The 19,407-nt window shown below is 46.5% G+C and overlaps 1 protein-coding gene across 4 annotated transcripts in view; it reads right to left on the bottom strand.

Moving 5' to 3' along the window:
- si:ch211-59o9.10 (uncharacterized protein LOC561841 homolog) overlaps window positions 1-19,407 on the bottom strand; it is a 53,901-nt gene that overhangs the window by 12,195 nt on the left and 22,299 nt on the right. For all 4 annotated transcript variants that reach the window (XM_038810998.1, XM_038810996.1, XM_038810997.1 and 1 more), the window contains 3 exons: window positions 10,554-10,690; window positions 1,520-1,576; window positions 1,072-1,267 (listed from right to left, as the gene is read on the bottom strand). In XM_038810998.1, coding sequence (XP_038666926.1) covers window positions 1,072-1,267; window positions 1,520-1,576; window positions 10,554-10,690 — 390 coding nt within the window. The remainder of the gene's footprint in view (window positions 1-1,071; window positions 1,268-1,519; window positions 1,577-10,553; window positions 10,691-19,407) is intronic.

The raw sequence follows: 19,407 nt of genomic DNA, 5'->3' as shown, positions 1-19,407 counted from the left end.
AAATGCTTAGTTATTTTCATCTTTAATAATTGACTCCAGCATTTTCCCCACCATCGATGTCAGGCTAACCAGTCTATAATTCCCTGTTTTTCCCTTTCCCCAAATTTTTTTTTTTGTTAAAAGTGGGGTTACATTAGCTATCTTCCAACCCATTGGAACTCTTCCAGAATCTATAGAATGCTGGAAAATGATCACCAATGCATCCACTATTTCTAGTGCCACTTCCTTATGTACTCCGGGATGCAGAGCATTAGGCCATGGAGACTTGATCAGGATTTAATCCCATCAATTTCCCCAATTCAATTTCCTGACTAACAAGGATTTCCTTCCATTTCTCCTTCATGCTGGATCCTCTGTCTCACGAAGATCACTTCCATCACTTAAGACTGGAATACAAAAGCTGTTTCACGCAGCAGATTCGACATGGACCTCCTTCACTCGCACACCATTCCTAACCAAAACATCTTTTCTTGAATTTAATGGCTTACACTTTGTCAGGTTTGCCCTCTCAATTTATGTCATGCAATTTTTTGCCTTCAGCAACCTGGTCTCCCAAAACAGCAAGCTTGGATATCAAATCAAGTCCCTATTCTTTTAAAACCAAAGCTGAAGTCACAGTACAGATCTTGGGGAAATATAGCACATTCTATTCATCTCCATTCCCTGGCTCTTACCTCTCAATTAAAAATCTACATCAAGCACTACCTCAATTCAACATGCTTATATTTTTAATTAATATCCGTGGAAGATTAAATGCCATCTGCCATGGGCAATGTGCACAGACACTCCTTTATCTACATCTCAGCTAGATTAGTCAGATATTACCTCCCCATCATAAATCAATGCTGAATAATCAGCTCATATATAAGTGTTCAAGCTTCCACCACTATTATAGATCCCTTTCCACCACAGAGAAAATATTTCAACCCATGAAATGCATAATTCTTTAAAGCTAAAAAAATGACTAGCAGTGCAATTTTTAATTGACATAACATTGATGGAAATCAAACCAGCGTGCCATTATTTTCTGTTACCAATTACTCATTCATTTAACCAATACACAAAACTTACCATTGGTTTCATCAAAAAATCTTTGCAGACCATGAAGAACAGGGTCAATTACACCTGGATTCAACATGCCATTTCTGTGCTGATCCCCACTACATCCAGGCATTCCACAATACCCAATGTCTGAAGAAGCTAACAAAGCCTCATACTCGCCACACCCAGGCAATCCACAAAAGTTGTGGAAGGAGTTTTCCCTTGTCTGCAAGGAATATAAAAACAGTTACTGGCTTCACAGATTACAAAGATCATGTTTACCTTTACAGACGTGAAGTTAAGTTGCTCAATGTTGGATGACAGCCGTCAGTTACCTCAACTGTGGGCAGGCCCGTTTGCCAGACAGTGACTTAGTTATCTGGTGCAGAATGGCTAGGCGGCCAAAATTACACCGACTGCCTGCAGGATGGGTGTGTGGTAAGAGGTATGCAACAATAGGTGATGGGATTTTACTTACTGCAGAGGTTGGTCTTGTATTTTCAGATTGTTGCTGAGCTTCCATGTCAAACTGTGCCTGCCAAAACACAGCATCTAGTTATTTAATTGTAAACATTTTAAAAGCAAATAGACCAAAACTATAAAAGAGGATAGAACACACTTGACAGATGGCATTTATGCACAGAAGCTTTTGGATGTGTGAATGAGGGACAATACAAATTTAAAAAGTGAGACAATTTTAGAAAAGGGAGGCAGGAGGAATTGCTGATTTGGCATTCCTCGACCTTATAAAGCAGGGAGCACAAAGAAAGCCATGCTGAGCTTTTATAAATTAAAAGGAAGCCTGTCCTGCAATTCTGGATACCAATCTTCAGAAAGTATGGCAAAGCCTGGGAGAGGATTTACCAGAATGATAGCAGGGATGAAAAGCTTCTGTTATCCGGAAAGACTAGAGATGCTGGAGGTTTGTTTTCCTTGGGAGAGAAGGTTAAACCAAGATTTAATATCTATTCAAAAAGTTTGTACCATTTTGGCAAGCTTTCCACTTGCAGTAGGGGCAGTAATCAAACAGATTTTAAGTAATGGCATACGAACCAGTGGGGAAGACCGAGTTTTTGTTTAAACAATCAAAATTTTCCAGAAAAGCATGGAAGTGGACTCAAACAGAACACCAAAAAAAAAAGAGATCTTAGGGCTGTCGGGGGTGCATGACCAACTGGATATCTTTAAGATGCAACAAGACCTGGACAATGTCCAGGCTTGGGCTGACAAGTGGAAGCAATATTCACACCACACAAGAGCAATGCAATGACCATCTCAACCAATCACTCCAGGACATTCAATGGCATTGCCACCACTGAATCCACAGTTATCAACATCTTGAGGGTTATCATTGACAGAACTAAATTAGTTATATAAATACTGTGGCTACAAGAACAGACCAGAGGTTAGGAATCCTGCAGTGATTAACTCTCCTCCGACTCCCAAAGCCTATTCACAATCTACAAGACAAGTTAAAGGTATAATGGAATAATCCCCACTTGCCTGGATGAGGGTAGCTGAAACAACGAGAATCTTGACACCATCCAGGACAAAGCAGCCCACTTGATTTGCACCCCATCCACAAACATTCACTCCCTCTACCACGGACCACCTACAAAATGCACTACAGGAACTCACCAAGACCGCACCTTCCAAACCCATAACCTGCTTCAAGAAGACCACCATCCTACCGGTGCCAAAGAAGAACCAGGCAATGTGCCTCAATGACTACCGTCTAGTGGCCCTGACTTCACTTGTAAGTGCTTCGAGAGGTTGGTCATGAAGCGCATCACCTCCATACTCGCAGAACGTCTTGATCCACTGCAATTCGTATACCGCTGCAACCGGTCCACAGCAGACACATTTTCCCTGGCCCTACACTCATCCCCTAGAACATCTCAACAACAACAAAGGACTGCTACATCAGACTCCTATTTATTGACTACAACTCCGCCTTCAACACCATAATTCCAGCCAAGCTCATATCAAAGCTCCAAAACCTAGGACTTGGCTCCGCACTCTGCAACTGGATCCTCGATTTACTGACCAACAGAGCACAATCAGTAACAAACAACAACACCACCTCCACAATATCGGGCCCCACAAGGCTGCGTACGTAGCCGCCTACTATACTCCCTGTACATACACAACTTAGAACATAGAACATAGAACAGTACAGCACAGAACAGGCCCTTCGGCCCTCAATGTTGTGCCGAGCCATGATCACCCTACTCAACCCACGTATCCACCCTATACCTGTAACCCCCTTAACCTTACTTTTATTAGGACACTACGGGCAATTTAGCATGGCCAATCCACCTAACCCGCACATCTTTAGACTGTGGGAGGAAACCGGAGCACCCGGAGGAAACCCACGCACACAGGGGGAGGACGTGCAGACTCCACACAGACAGTGACCCAGCCGGGAATCGAACCTGGGACCCTGGAGCTGTGATCTTTTTCTCAGCTGTCCCCAATTTAATAAAGATGTGGCCAAGCAGAGTACTGGCTCCACCGAGACTTGCATGGTAAAATTTGGTTCCAACTCCATCTACAAGTTTGCTGACGATACGGCCAGAGTGGGCCGGATCTCGAATAACGACGAGTCAGAATACAGGAGGGAGATTGAGAACCAAGTGGAGTGGTGCAGCGACAACAATCTCTCCCTCAATGCCAGCAAAACTAAAGAGCTGGTCATTGACTTCAGGAAGCAAAGTACTGTACACACCCCTGTTAGCATCAATGGGGCCGAGGTGGAGATGGTTAACAGTTTCAAATTCCTAGGGGTACACATCTCCAAAATACTGTCCTGTCCACCCACGTCGACGCTACCACCAAGAAAGCACAACAGCACCGATACTTCCTCAGGAAATTCAGCATTTCCACATTAACTCTTAACAAATTTTACAGATGCACCACAGAAAGCATCCTATCGGGCTACATCACAGCCTGGTATGGTAACTGCTCGGCCCAAGACTGCAAGAAGCTTCAGAGTCGTGAACACAGCCCAGTCCATCACATGAACCTGCCTCCCATCTATTGACTCCATCTACACCTCCCGCTGCCTGGGGAAAGCAGGCAGCATAATCAAAGACCCCTCCCACCCGGCTTACTCACTCTTCCAACGTCTTCCATCGGGCAGGAGATACAGAAGTCTGAGAACACGCACGAACAGACTCAAAAACAGCTTCTTCCCCACTGCTACCAGACTCCTAAATGACCCTCTTATGGACTGACCTCATTAACACTACACCCCTGTATGCTTCATCCGATACCGGTGCTTATGCAGTTACATTGTGTACCTTGTGTTGCCCTATTATGTATTTTCTTTTATTCCCTTTTCTTCCCATGTACTTAATGATCTGTTGAGCTGCTTGAAGAAAAATACTTTTCACTGTACTTGGTACACGTGACAATCAACAAAATTCAAATCCTAGAAGGACAAGAGCAGTTAATCGCCCGAAAGTTCCCCTCCACGCCACTCACCATGCTGCCTCAGAAATAAATCACCAACCCTGGGTCAGAATACAGGAACTCCCTCCCCAACAGCACTGTGGGTGTACCTGTACCACAGGGACTGTAGTGGTTAAAAGAAACAGCTCACCAATTGGGATAGGCAATAAATGCTGGCTTAGCCAAAGCCCACATCCCATGAATGAAGAAAGAAAAACAGCAGAGGGGATCCGGGGGGAGCTGATCTCCATCTGGGATCTCCATCCGGGCCCATAGGGAAAGGAGAGAGAAGAAGGAGAGAGAGAGACTGGTGAGGGAGCTCCTGGATGTGGACAGGAGATACGCAGAGGCACCGGAGGAGGGGTTGCTGGGGGAACGGCGTAGTTTGCAGGCCAAATTTGACTTGTTGACCACCAGAAAGGCGGAGACACAGTGGAGAAGGGTGCAGGGCGTGGTATACGAGTATGGGGAGAAGGCGAGTAGGATGTTGGCGCATCAGCTCCGCAGGTGAGATGCGGCTAGGGAAATTGGTGGAGTGACGGATAGGGGTGGGAATGTAGTGCAGAAGGGGACAGAAGTAAATGGGGTCTTTAGGGACTTCTACGAGGAACTGTACCGGTCAGAACCTCCGATGGGGAGGGGGGGGGGGGAATGGAGAGCTTCATGAACAGGCTATGTTTCCCAAGGGTTCAAGAGGAGCTGGTAGAGCCGATACAGTTGGAGGAGCTAGTCAGGGGGATTGGACAAATGTCAGGTAAGGCGCCGGGGACGGATGGGTTCCCGGAGGAATTTTATAAAAAGTATCTGGTGGGCCCCCTGTTGGTGCGAGCCTTCAATGAGGCATGGGAGGGGGGGGCTTTGCCCCCGACGATCTCGCGGGCACTGATCTCTCTGATCCTGAAGTGGGATAAGGACCCCTTGCAGTGTGGATCATACAGGCCTATCTCGCTCCTCAATGTTGACGCTAAGTTGCTGGCGAAGATCCTGGCCACCAGGATAGAGGACTGTATGCCAGGGGTGATACATGAGGATCAGACAGGATTTGTCAAGGGACGGCAGCTCAACACGAATGGTGGCACTGGATGCGGAGAAAGCGTTTGATAGAGTTGAGTGGGGATACCTGTGGGAGGTGCTGGAGCGGTTCGGATTCAGGGAGGGATTCATCAAATGGGTGAGGCTGCTCTACGCGGCTCCGATGGCAAGTGTAGTTACCAATGGAAGGAGATCGGAGTACTTTAGGCTCTACCATGGGACCAGGCAGGGGTGCCCCCTGTCCTCCTTGCTCTCTGCACTGGCGATTGAACCTTTGGCTATGGCGTTGAGGGAGTCAGGGAGATGGAGGGGTCTGGTGCGGGGTGGGGAGGAACATCGTGTATCGCTGTATGCGGACGACCTGCTGTTGTATGTGGCGGATCCAGAAGGGGGAATGCCGGGGGTGATGGAGCCGTTAGCGGAATTTGGGGGCTTCTCGGGCTATAAGTTAAATTTAGGCAAGAGCGAGGTATTTGTAGTACACCCGGGTGATGCGGAGGAGGGAATTGGGAGACTCCCATTTAAGAGGGCAGTGAAGAGTTTCAGATACCTGGGGGTGCAGGTGGCCAGGAGTTGGGGGACTCTCCATAAGCTTAATTTTACCAGGCTGGTGGAGCAGATGGAGGAGGAATTTAAAAGGTGAGACATGGCGCCGCTATTGTTGGCGGATAGAGTGCAGTGCGTCAAAATGACAGTTCTCCCGAGGTTCTTGTTCCTTTTTCAGTGTTTTTCCATCTTTATCCTTAGGGCCTTTTTTAGAAGGGTGACTAGCAGCATCATGAGCTTTGTTTGGGCGCATGGGACCCAGAGGGTGAAGAGGGTCTTCTTGGAGCGGGGTAGAGATGGGGGGGCTGGCGTTACCCAATCTCTCGGGGCATTATTGGGCAGCCAATGTGTCGATGGTGCGCAAGTGGGTAATGGAGGGGGAGGGGGCAGCATGGAAACGGATGGAGGGCGTCCTGTGGAGATACAAGCCTGGAGGCCCTGGTAACGGCGCAGTGGCCGCTCCCTCCTAAGAGATATACCAAGAGTCCGGTGGTGGCGGCTACCCTCAAGATTTGGGGGCAGTGGAGGCGACATAGGGGAGAAGTGGGGGGCTCGATGGAGGCTCCGTTAAGGGGGAACCATAGGTTCATCCCGGGGAACATTGATGGGGGATTTCAGGGTTGGCACAGAGTGGGCATCAGACAGCTGAGGGACCTGTTTATTGATGGGAGGTTTGCGAGCCTGGGGGAGTTGGAGGAGAAATTTGGGCTCCCCCGGGAAACATGTTCAGGTATCTGCAGGTAAAAGCATTTGCTAGACAGCAGGTGGAGGGATTCCCTTCGCTTCCCGCGAGGGGGGCGAGTGACAGGGTGCTTTCGGGCATCTGGGTCGGAGAGGGGAAGATATTGGATATCTACAAGGTTATGCAGGAGGCGGAGGAGGCGTCAGTAGAGGAGCTGAAAGCTAAGTGGGAGGGGGAACATCGAAGACGGGACATGGGCTGATGCCCTGAAGCGGGTTAATTCTTGCTCCTCGTGTGTGCGACTGAGCCTCATTCAATTCAAGGTGCTGCACCGGGCCCACATGACTGGGACGAGGATTAGTAGGTTCTTTGGGGGGGGGGGGGGAAAGACAGGTGTGTCAGGTGCTCGGGGAGTCCAGCGAACCATGCCCATATGTTCTGGGCATGCCCGGCACTGGAGTAGTTCTGGAATTCTGGAAGGGGGTGACGAGGACAGTGTCGAGGGTGGTGGGATCCAGGGTCAAGCCAGGATGGGGACTCGCGATTTTTGGGGTCGGTATGGAGCCGGGAGTGCAGGAGGCAAAAGAGGCCGGTGTGCTGGCCTTTGCATCCCTAGCAGCCCAGCGAAGGATCTTGCTACAATGGAAGGATGCGAGGCCCCCAAGCGTGGAGACCTGGATCAATGACATGGCGGGTTTCATTAAGCTAGAGAAGGTCAAATTCACCCCGAGAGGGTCGGTACAAGGGTTCTTTAGGCGGTGGCAACCTTTCCTCGACTTTCTGGCTCAACGATAGGGTACGGGGACAGTAGCAGCAGAAACCCGGGGGGGGGGGGGGGGGGGGGGGGGAACGATGACTATGTTTGTTTATTTAATTTATTTTTAAGTTCTTTTGTTGTTCATTGGGGTTTGGGGGGGGGGGGGGGGGGAAGATGTGATACATGCGTCGATACGGTCTGGGGGGTGTTACAGTTATTATGGGTTATTTTGTTGCATTTCATTGTTTGTCGTTATGTTTTATATTTTCTGTAAAAAATTCCAATACAAATTTAAAAAAAAAGAAAAACAGCAGAGGCAAGTTGGCCTGATTGCCTTTATTGTTGCTTTATTATTTTGTAATTGTTTCAAACTATAATGTAAAGGGCCATTGCAGTTTCAACAATGAATTATTAAGAATTGACCATTGGCCTATTGTGACCAATTATATACATTTCCAATTATACCGATTTGGGGATTATTTCTTGCAATTTAGAGTTTTCTGCTCAATAGATGCGCAGATTATCTGGGAAACACTAGAGATATGGTGTCCAGTTCTGTATGGAACTTGGAAAGGAAGAAAGCAGATGTAGGTTACCCATCCATTCTCAGCCAAAGATGTATGTATGGTCTGAGGAAACTAGGAGAGATTAAGACACAGCAGACTGGAGCCATTTACAAAAATTGGGTGGGAATTCTATTCTTACCAGTATGAAGTAAATGAGCTTGTGGCAAACCCAATCTGTACATCACAGACTTGCATAATATGAATAATTGGGAAAGACAGTTTATGATAGACCAAGTACAGTAGTCCCCCGTTATACCGCGCTCCGCGATATACGGCGCGGGGGGGGGGGGGGGGGGGGGGGGGGGGGGCTTATGGACCCCAACTTACTTGACTCATTTTAAACTCTTTTTGAAACAGCACCTTTTTTAGCCGCGATGATTAGCCACGATGATTAGACCGATTAGCAGCGATGATTACCCGCGATGATTACCGTCGAACGATTAGCCGCGATGAGTAGCCGCGACCGATTACCCAGCCATAAAAGGGATACCTTTTCCAGTGCAGGTATCTTCGAGTTCAGTTACTGTCATTCAAAATGTTTAAGCGCAAATCTTACACAGTGAAGCAAAAGATACATTTGATAGACCGGCTTCGAAACGGGGAAACAAAGGCAAAATTATCCAGAGAGACTGGTGTACCAGAGTCAACCCTCCGTGGGTGGGTGAAAGATGAGCCCAATTTAAGAACATATGTTGGGACAGTTTCTCAGAGTGAAGGGCTTAGCAGGAAAAAGGCAAGGAACGCTAGTGACATTAACTTGGAGAAGGCTGTGTTCACCTGGTTTGTCCAGGAACAGTCTGGTGGCACCCCCCTATCTGGACCTATCATCAGGACTCAGGCTGAGAAGTTCCATCACCAGCTCCACCCAGAGGACAGCAATTTAGTAGCCAGCAAGGGTTGGCTCCATCGGTTCCAGAAAAGACATGGGATAGGTGCAGTTACCATCAGTGGTGAACACAGATCCGCCGACTCAGGAGCAGCAGCAGCCTTTCCCGACATTCTCAAGAACTACATGGTGCAAGAGGAGCTGACCCCAGAGCAACTCTACAATGCAGATGAGTCAGGGCTCTACTGGAAGATGCTGCCTGACAAGACCCTAGCTGTCAAGGATGATGCCCACAAGACTCTGGGGTACAAGCAAGCCAAGAACAGGCTCACCATCCTGTTTGCCAGCAATGCCACGGGAACACACAAGCTGAAGACATTGATTGTGGGCAAATTCAAGTCTCCTAGATGCTTTCACCACATCAACATGGAGAACCTACCCATTACCTACCGGAACTCTGGCAAAGCCTGGATGACAGCTTCCTTATTTGAGGAGTGGTTCTTCAAGTTCTTCTTACTCAGTGTCAGGGACCACCTTAGTGCCCGCAACTTACCGCAGAAGGCCACACTCCTACTGGACAACTGCTCAGCCCACCCTCAGGGAGATGTTCTCAAGACCAGGGATGGGCAGATCCAAGTGCTCTATCTCCCAAAGAACACCACCAGCAAGATCTAGCCATGTGATGCTGGCAGCATTCAGACCTTCAAGTCTGTATACAAAAAGGAACTGATCCTGGAAATGATAGACTCTCCTCTCACTGTCCCAGATTACCTGAAAGCCATCACCATCAAGGATGCCTGTTATCTGGCAGGGAAGGCCTGGGGAGCAGTGACGGAGAAGACCATCGCCAACTGCTGGAACAAGGCCCTAGGAGCAGCACTCCCACGACCCCATTACCCGGATGAAGAGTACTTCGTAGGCTTTCCTGAAGCAGAGACCAGGGCAGCTGAGGCGAGGCTAGAGGACCACCTGGATGAGAACCTAACACTCCAGGATTGGGTGAACAGGTGGGCAGCAGCAGAGGACGACATGGCACCCACAGAAACATTCACAGAGGAGATCATCGACCAGGTCACCCAAGAGGAGGCAGAAGAAGAAGAACCTCAGCCCACAGTGGCAAAGAGCCACTCGGATGCCATCACGCACCTGAAGTGGCTCATAGCATACACAGAGCAACAGGACTTCGACCCGATATACATCCTACACCTGAAGAACCTCCAGAGGCAAGCACAAGTCAAGATGAGGAAGGGGACGTGCCAGAAGAAACTCGACTTTTTAAAATGATTTTTAAAAATATGCTTGTAAATACAATTTTAAGTATATTATTGTATGTATATATTATTGTATATATTTTAATAAATTTAAAATTTGATTTAAGACTTGAACGAACTTTGATGTTTTTTATTTAAAACGCCCTTCCAGTCAGCAATGTTCAGCACAGTCAGCGATGTTTCCTCTCGCTCATTCATTTGGATATCCGCCATCTTGGATATCCGCGGCTCGGATACAACGCAGGTGGCTGTCTTGTACCCGAACACCCGCGGTATAACGGGGGACTACTGTATACAACAGATCATGCTTCAACACCTTGGTTGAGATACAAAGTATTTCAGAAGTAGCTGAGTTGCAGTGAATAGTTTGCTCATGTACCTGGAGCTGTCTGGCAAATGCCTCATCCTCTTCTAGTTGTGCAAAACGAACAAATGCATCATTGGAGTCGTCATCATCATCATCAACCACGATTATTGATGGCTCCCATTTCCATTGCTCTCTTGGGGTTGGGGGTGCTTAAACAAAAAGAAAAACCTCAGCACAGATGGAAGCACAAGCACAGTATCAATGTCTTCAGTTTTACATCAAATACCTCTCTGTCTAGAGGGATTCAACTTCACTTCATAAGCCAAATTAAATCTCTAGTGTTTTGTGGATGCAGTGCTGGGAGTCCTCTTACCCAGTCATAAACCCTTAAAAAAAGGGAAAGGCATTGAAATGATACAGTGGTTACACGTACCAAGTGTGCCAGATAAACAACCCAAATGTCTGGAGTTCAAATTCTACTTTTAGGGAAGAGAATCTGGTGCTGCTACTCTGTCCAGCTTGCACATCCGCTGGCTGACAGCATTGCATGAAGTAGCCAAGCAAGACAGCCGCCTCTCCCTCCTGAAGCAATTATGGGGAAATAAAAGTATCCACCAGTAGCATCTGTATTCCAACAGGCCAAACTGATTATCTCAGCTCTCGAGTCCCAATTCATTTTAATTATATAAAGTCACGATTAGACTGTAGGTAGCACCAACCAAATGGCACCATTATCTGACCCAAATGCAAGCTTAACCATGGGAGAGTCAACAACGTGGAGAAATTTATCAGCTTCCCTACAACTTGTGTTTGACATGATGCAACTTGCCACGCCTGTGAATTTACAGGCACACCTTTCCCACAACACTACCTGGTCACACTCCCGCACATAGAGTCAATCTACAATTAATTCTAAGCAGCTACTCCACAGCCAGCAACATGCAATCATGATTCCAAAGAATGAATGGACTTCAATAGTACTGCTGTAATCATGGAGGAGGGGAAACATTGTAGTTGGAGAAATGTGAAGGGAGGAACACAATTGAACAGGGGCTGGTCAACTGAAACAATTTTTAAGTGTATCAAATGGATATGGATCAAAAGGCAAATATATGGTGTGAGTTACAAATCAGCCACAATCGAACTGGATGGTAGAAGAGGTTCAGGTCCAGAGAGGTGACTTGAAGCTGAAGTTTCTATAATACTTTGTTGATACAAATTACTAACCAAGCCAGTGGGTTACCCTCAACCATTGAATTGTTTCTTTAAATGTTCCCCACTATTTACAACACCTTTTAGTTTATTTAACAAACCAACCTTAGCCAGCTGTTCCCTCAAGGTTGAAGCTAATCGCATGGGCAAGTTTCTGGATTTGGATTAAATATGGAACTCAATATTATATGATCACTTTTTATTCTTCAAAAATCTTTAACTAGGAGATTAATTAACCCCGATTCATTATGCAGATGTAATATGAATCCTAGTTAATTCAACATATTTAGCAAGCAGTGTCACTAAAGCTTCCACAAACTCAGTCTGCCATACTTACATTTGGTTAGTCCAAAATTAATTACTACATTGCCCTTGTTACAAGCTCCCAATTATTTCTTGCTTAATATGTTGTGAGCGACAATAGAACCACTAAGGAGATCAATAAACTACCGTCAACTTGTTCCTAGTTTCCATCTAGTTATCCTTCAGAGCTCTCCACCTCATCTTCCAATCTATAGAACATAGAACAGTACAGCACAGAACAGGCCCTTCGGCCCTCAATGTTGTGCCGAGCCATGATCACCCTACTCAAACCCACGTATCCACCCTATACCCGTAACCCAACAACCCCCCCCTTAACCTTACTTTTATTAGGACACTACGGGCAATTTAGCATGGCCAATCCACCTAACCCGCACATCTTTGGACTGTGGGAGGAAACCGGAGCACCCGGAGGAAACCCACGCACACAGGGGGAGGACGTGCAGACTCCACACAGACAGTGACCAAGCCGGGAATCGAACCTGGGACCCTGGAGCTGTGAAGCATTTATGCTAACCACCATGCTACCCTGCTGCCCCTGCTATCTTTGAAAGGCATCCTAGAATATTTTCTCAGAATTATCATGTAGGAGGCCATTTGACCCAGCGTTTCTGCATTGGCTCTGCAACCGAACATTATGACTTAGTGCCATTTCACTCCCTTTTCACCCCCATCCCAGCACATTTAAATAGATTTCCCTTGATTGAACCTTTGCATGCTTGATCCTTTGAGTAGGAAGTTTCTCTCCATCTACTTTGTCCAGCACCCTACCCTCATGATTTTGAGCATCTATCAAATCTCCTCAGCCTTCGAGGCCCAATCTATCTTCCTAACAGAGGTGCTCACCCCGGAACCATTCTCGTAAGCCTCTTCTGCACTCTTTCCAATGCATTAACATCCTTCCCATAAAGTGGCACCGAGGACCATACACTCCAGCGGAGGTCTAACTAGTGTCTTGTACAAGTTCAACATAACTTCTTTTGCCCTGTACTTTATGCCACTATTAATAAAACCCAGAATACTATATGCTTTATTAACTGCTCTCCATCGGTTTTGCCACCTTTGATGATCCATGCATAAATACACTCAGGGTAATATAATTTGCAAAGATTATCTGAACACGAGGCAAATTGTCAGGAAGCAAGGTTTGGTGGGGGAGAAAGAAGACTAACGGAGTGAATGTGGATTTTTTACTTTTGTAATATGAATGTTGGGAAATGTTATGTGTGTGTGTATGTGTATGTGTGTTTGTGTTATAATCAATGGTGGGATGGTTCCAAGTCCTGGGCTCTTTGGAAAGGCGGGGGGGGCAGAGGTCCCCATGGACTGGATTCTTTATGTGGCTCTCCAGGTGGGGGTTACCATGCTAGCAGGAACACTAGTAAAACAGAAGTAGTGTGGAGGAGGGGGGGCTGGTGACAACAGTTGCTTTTGTGGCAAGGTGTAGATGGGAACGGGGGGGGGGTCCAGAAACCCCCATATGAGGATGGTGACATGGAATATGTGGATGGCAAGGTTGAAAGATCCCAAGTGTTTACCCATTTGAAGAGTTTAAATGCAGACATGGTCTTCCTACAGGAGACACACTTAAAGGTAAAAGGATCAGATACGGTTAAAAAGGAGGGATGGGTGGGACATATGTTCCACGCAGGCTTCAATTCAAAGTAGAGATGGGGCAGGGGAAGACGGCGATTGTGCAGAGGGTGGTTTTTGCGGTGGCCAAAGTAAAGTAGTCACTATGGGTCACTATGCACAAATTAAATAAGTTGGTCATCTTGGTGGATGGGGAGAGAGGGAACCTAAAGAGGTGGGATACTTTCTTTGGCAGGTAGAGTGCAGACCACAAAAATGAAAATTTCCCTGAGGTTTTTGTTCATGTTTCAGTCCCTCCCCATCTTCCTCCCCAAAAAGTGAGTGTGGGGATAGGTTTATTTAGGACTTGGAGGTAGGTAAGACACCCAGGATCCAGAGAGCTTTCCTGTAGGGTCACGGGGCTGCTAGAATTAGAGAAGTATTAGCTCCTGTGGGTCAGTGAATTCCAGTACATGTAGGTGCAAGACTTGTACGAAAAAGGCTTTGTTCCTTCAGCTGCCGAGACATATACTGTTATCAAGCAATGATCCGGGGTAGACTTTGGTTGTGCCTGAAATTGGGACATTGGTATTTGAGACAGTTGAACATGGGGGGGGGGGGGGGGGGGGGGGGGTAGCCATGCCCTTTGGTGCCAATTTTCGGTATATCGGAGCTGCTGGAGGGGTAGGGGTCTGATATTGTGGCCTTTGCCTCCAATTGGCCAGTGACTAATCCTACTGGGTTTGAGGTGTCAGCATGGGTGGGCGATGAAAATAGTCTGTGGGAAAGGGGTGGGTCTACACGAGATGAGGCTGTGTCTCTTTTCTCAAAAGGAGCCGTTTGTCACCAGCGTCTAGATCAGGGGAGTGGGGTAGTTAAAAAATTGTAAGAGAGGAAATTCCCTTTTACGTCCCTAAAATCAGTCCTACTTTTAACTATTTGTATAGCCAAAGACTTAGCAATTCATAGAATATACAGTACAGAAGGCCATTCGGCCCATTGAGTCGGCACCGACTCACCCAAGCCCTCACTTCCATCCTATCTCTGTAACCCAATAACCCCATCTAACCTTTTTTGGACATCAAGGACAATTTATCATAGCCAATCCACCTAGTCTGCACATCTTTGGACTGTGGGAGGAAATCGTGGGAAACACACGCAGACTCCGCACAGACGGTGACCCAGCAGGGAAAATCGAACCTGGGACCCTGGCTCTGAAGCCACAGTGCTAACCACTATGCTACCATGCTGCAATTCCTTTATGTTGGCTGCCAGTCTTTTCCACAATCCCCCTTTGCTTCTCAATGTGCTTTTTCACCTTCATTCTGAATCTTTATTCTTGTTGGTTCGGTTCTGAACTCCATTTTCTGACACTTTTGGCATAAGCATACTGCCCAGCTCCATTCTTGCCCCATGGAAGCCAGCTTGCCCCCCAGTTAATTATTTTTACTCTGTTCCCATTTTCCAATCCTCCTAAACCTTACAATACAATGATCACACTCCCCACTGACTTAGATCTACTTGGCCTCATTTCCAAAAAGCAGGTCCAGTGTATCTTTTCTGGTTGAACCAGACACATACTGCTGAAGAGCATTTTCCTGCTCATGATTCCTCATTTTTTTCAATCTATAGCCCCTCTCTGCCCTTTCCACCAGCACCGCCCAGTCTACATTTAGGTAATTAAAGTCCCCCATAAATATTTGAATGTTTGCATTTGTAATTTGTTCTTCTACATCCTCGTCACTAGATTTTGTGGTTCGGCCAAATTAATTTGGTCCTTGAATCCCCCCAACCATGTAGTGACATACAGATCCAACCTATTCATGTCACAAATGCTTTATACATTCAGATGGATAAAGAGCCGAAAAGTGAGATTTCCAGCAGCATGCAGGAAGAGCTTGGATAGCGCCCGCCAGAGTCCTCAGTTTTGGGCCCTTTACACCTGCTTTTTGGGGAGAATTTGCAAGAAAACCCATCCCAATTGAGATTTGGTTGTTAAAAGATGCCCAAGGCGGCGAAGGATCTTGCTACAATGGAAGGATGCGAGGCCCCCAAGCGTGGAGACCTGGATCAATGACATGGTGGGTTTCATTAAGCTAGAGAAGGTCAAATTCGCCCTGAGAGGGTCGGTACCAGGGTTCTTTAGGCGGTGGCAACCTTTTCTCGACTTTCTGGCTCAACGATAGGGTACGGGGACAGTAGCAGCAGCAACCGGGGGGGGGGGAACGATGACTATGTTTATTTAATTTAAATTTATTTTGAAGTTCTTTTGTTGTTCATTGGGGTTGGGGGGTGGAGGATGGCATACATGCGTCGATACGGTCTGGGGGGTGGTACGGTTATTATGGGTTATTTTGTTGCATTTCATTGTTTGTCGTTATGTTTTATATTTTCTGTAAAAAATTCCAATAAAAATTATATTTTTTTAAAAAATGCCCAAGAACAAAAAAAAATATTGGGAAGGTGCGAACACTAGCTCGCCAGCAGAGTCATGCACAGTGCGGAGTGCATTGGAAGGAAGGAAGATGGCAGGGCAATCTCACCGGATGGGGCTGCTCTCATTACACTGGCGGAGAGGATGGTGGCCGAATTAGAATGGCAGTTCCACAACACTTTGAAGGGCGGGGGGGAAGGGGGGAGGGAGGAGAGGTGCTGGAGACACTTAAGCAGTCGATGGAAGACATTGGCCGAGAAGCAGTCCAGGAGCATGGCGAGGTGTTGAAGGAAGCACTGTTGAGGCAGCAACCAGTTCACTTCACAAGAAGCAGAGTTGCTGAAGGTGGAGGACAGGAATAAGAGCCGGGAAAGTAGTCATGGTGGCAGATAAGGATCATGGGGCTGCCCGAATACGTTGCAATGATGTTAGGAAAGCTGTTGCCACCCCCACCCTTGGGAGTTGGATAGGGCCCACCAGTTGTTCCAACCAAAAGCACAGGTGAATGAGCCAAGAGCTGTGATACAGCTACCAGATAAAGAAGTGCTGAGATGGGCAAAGCAGAATTGAGAGGAGGTGGGACAGCAGTGGTATTCAAATGTACCAGGATGTCATGGTGGAGCTGGCAAGAAGGCCTGTGGCCTTCAATCGGGCCAAAGGCAACACTTGAGTAGAGTGCCTTTCAGGATGGGCTACCTGCCAAAGTGGAGAATCACACAACTCCAGGGATCACTTCTTGGATGGCAGAGGGCTCTCGCAGTCAGAGAATTTGCAGGTTTATTTTTTCTGGTGCCCCTTACTCTCTCTGTACATAGTAATTATCAATTGAAAGTATGTTTGTGGGATTGTTCCCTTTTCTTTGGTTGCTTCGCCTTTTCTTGAGGTTCCACGAGTTTGAGGGTATATGGAAGCTATGAGGGTGGGAAATTGGAGTTGCTGGGGTGGAGTAAGGGGGAGATTTTGATATTGGTGGACGGGGTGGGAAAATAGGGACTGTGGCACCACCTTGCTAGCAAATTGCAGTCATTAGTGAATGGGACGAGGAGAGAAAAAGAGAAGAGAAAGTGCTGTGGCCTGAAGGGGGTGGGGGTGTTGGGCCGGTGCAGAAACCAGGAGACATATTGGGTTAAGATGATGGAGTTGGGTTCACATAGGGAGTCAGGGAAATACTCAGGTAATCCAGTGGTGGTTGCTATCTAAAGATGGACAATTTCAGCAGGACCCACCGGAGTGTCAAAATTGGCACAGGTTTGTGTTAACCATATGTTTGAGAGCTGGCAAGGTTAGATGCTAGGTTTAGAGGCTTGGGAGGTGGAAGGAATGGGGGATTGGTTTCTGGGAGGGACGATTCACAAGTTCAGAGGAGCGGTCAGAGACATTTGGGCTCTCGCAGTCAGAGAATTACCAGGTCTGGGACTTTGAAGAAGTCTTCCCAACTTTTCCGGTAGTGCCACCATCGTTGCTGTTGAAGAGGGTTCTGTTTCTCATGGAGACAAAGAATACTGTATCCCAGGAGGAGCGGGGTGGGGGGGAAAGGAGATAAGAGAGGTGCAAGAGAAGAAGATGCGGTGTGAAGTCCTGCGAAGGGCGAATGCTACTTTGTCCTGTGCAAGATTTGGGTTTATACAGGTACACTAGGTGCCTTTAACAAAATCTAGGATGAGTCAGCTATTTGAGGGAGTGGAGGAGGAGTGCAAGTGCAGTGGGAGGCGCCCACAAACCATGTGCATTTATTCTGATTATGTCCTGAGTGAGAGAGATTTTGGGTCTCCTTCAACACCATGTAGGTGACCCTATAAATTGGATTGGAGCCCAGTGCCTCAAGAGCCATATTTGGAGTGTCTGACCTGCCAGAGATGCAGGTGTAGAGACAGATATCTTAGCCTTGCTGATTGCTTGCAGGCAGGATCCGTTGGAGCCAAGGTCAGCTTACATTCTCCACCCAATGACTTACTATGACTGGGAGACCTTGGGAGTTTTAATACCTGGAGAAAATTAAGTAGACCACAAGGGGTGCAATTGAGGGGTTCTACACAAGATGGCTGCAATTTCTTCTATACTTTAAAGAGCTCGTCACCATCAGCTGTTGGGAGGGGTGTTATCATTTTTTGGGGTTTGTTTCCGTTTTATCATTTTGTACTTCAAATGTTCCCTTATGGCAGGCAGTGATGTGGTATTATCACTGGACTAGTAATCCGAGACCAGGTTCAAATCCCACCATGGCAGATGGTGAAATTTAACAATAAATATCTGGAATTTTTAAAAAGTCCAATGATAAAACACCATGGATTGTAAAACCCATCCTGTTCACTAATGTTTTTCAGGGAAGGAAATCTAAACATAGCCTGGGTTAACTGAAATAACATCTAGATCAGTATGGGGCAGAAAGGGAACATTTAGTAGTAATAGTGCAACAGCAAATAAAGCATTTGTGAGATGAATAGGTTGTATGCCATTATAGACGTGTGGTTGGGAGGATTCAAGGATCAAATCAAATGTCTCAGAAGAATAAAAATGCTAAACCCAACCCAACTTAAAAAGTTGATTCCATCCCAGAGCCTTACATAAAAAGCAAAATAACAACAATGCCGGATAGACTCAGCGGGTCCGGTAGCATCGGAGGAGTGAAAAGCGTTCCTAACCATTCCACAGATGCTGCAAGGTCTGCTCAGAACATCCAGCGTCTTCGGTTTCCAACAGAAACTGTTCCCCGATTACATGAATTTAACCCCACTCCCCCAATCGCTCAGTCAAGTGTTTAGTTCTCTAATCTTGTTGCTATGCCAATTTGTCTGTGGCTCTGATAAAAATCAGAGATCAGGAATTAGTCTGAAATATTGGTCGACCCGACCCACTATTTGCTTATGGGTCACAATGGTTGGATGGATTCCCTCCGCTTTAGATTAAGATAAATCTGAGTGGTCTGCAATTAAAGTGCACTTTTTAGGGGTCCAGAATCAAATGAAGTGGTTTGCAGTAATATTCAAGCATTCTAGGTGGTTATAATTTTGAAAAAAGGAGTGTAAAAGAAAGTTCTCAACTGTATTTGCACTGTGCTTGCGATTAGATTTGCTCCCTTGGTCAGTTGTTATTGGATTATGGTTAAGGAAGTTGAAGTCATTTTGAATTGGTTAAAATGTGGAATTCTACAACAATTTAGCCTACAAATCAAACAAGTTAAATGGTTACTTAAATAGATTAAAGAGGGAATGGAGAGTCAACAAGTGTGTGGAATTAGACCAAGTAGCTCACGAAGGAAACAAATTTCAGAACTGATGGACGGTCTGGTTCTAGGTGTGTGATTCTGCTAAATTCATGCCAAAGATAACATTTGACTGTTATGCAATTATTGGGATCAGAGTACAAAATGATATTAACTAGTAAACT

The sequence above is a fragment of the Scyliorhinus canicula genome, chromosome 11 (assembly GCF_902713615.1).
Source record: "Scyliorhinus canicula chromosome 11, sScyCan1.1, whole genome shotgun sequence".
NCBI lineage: Eukaryota > Metazoa > Chordata > Chondrichthyes > Carcharhiniformes > Scyliorhinidae > Scyliorhinus > Scyliorhinus canicula.
Note: the sequence above shows the minus strand (reverse complement) of the source record. Positions and strands in the feature narration are given on the sequence as shown.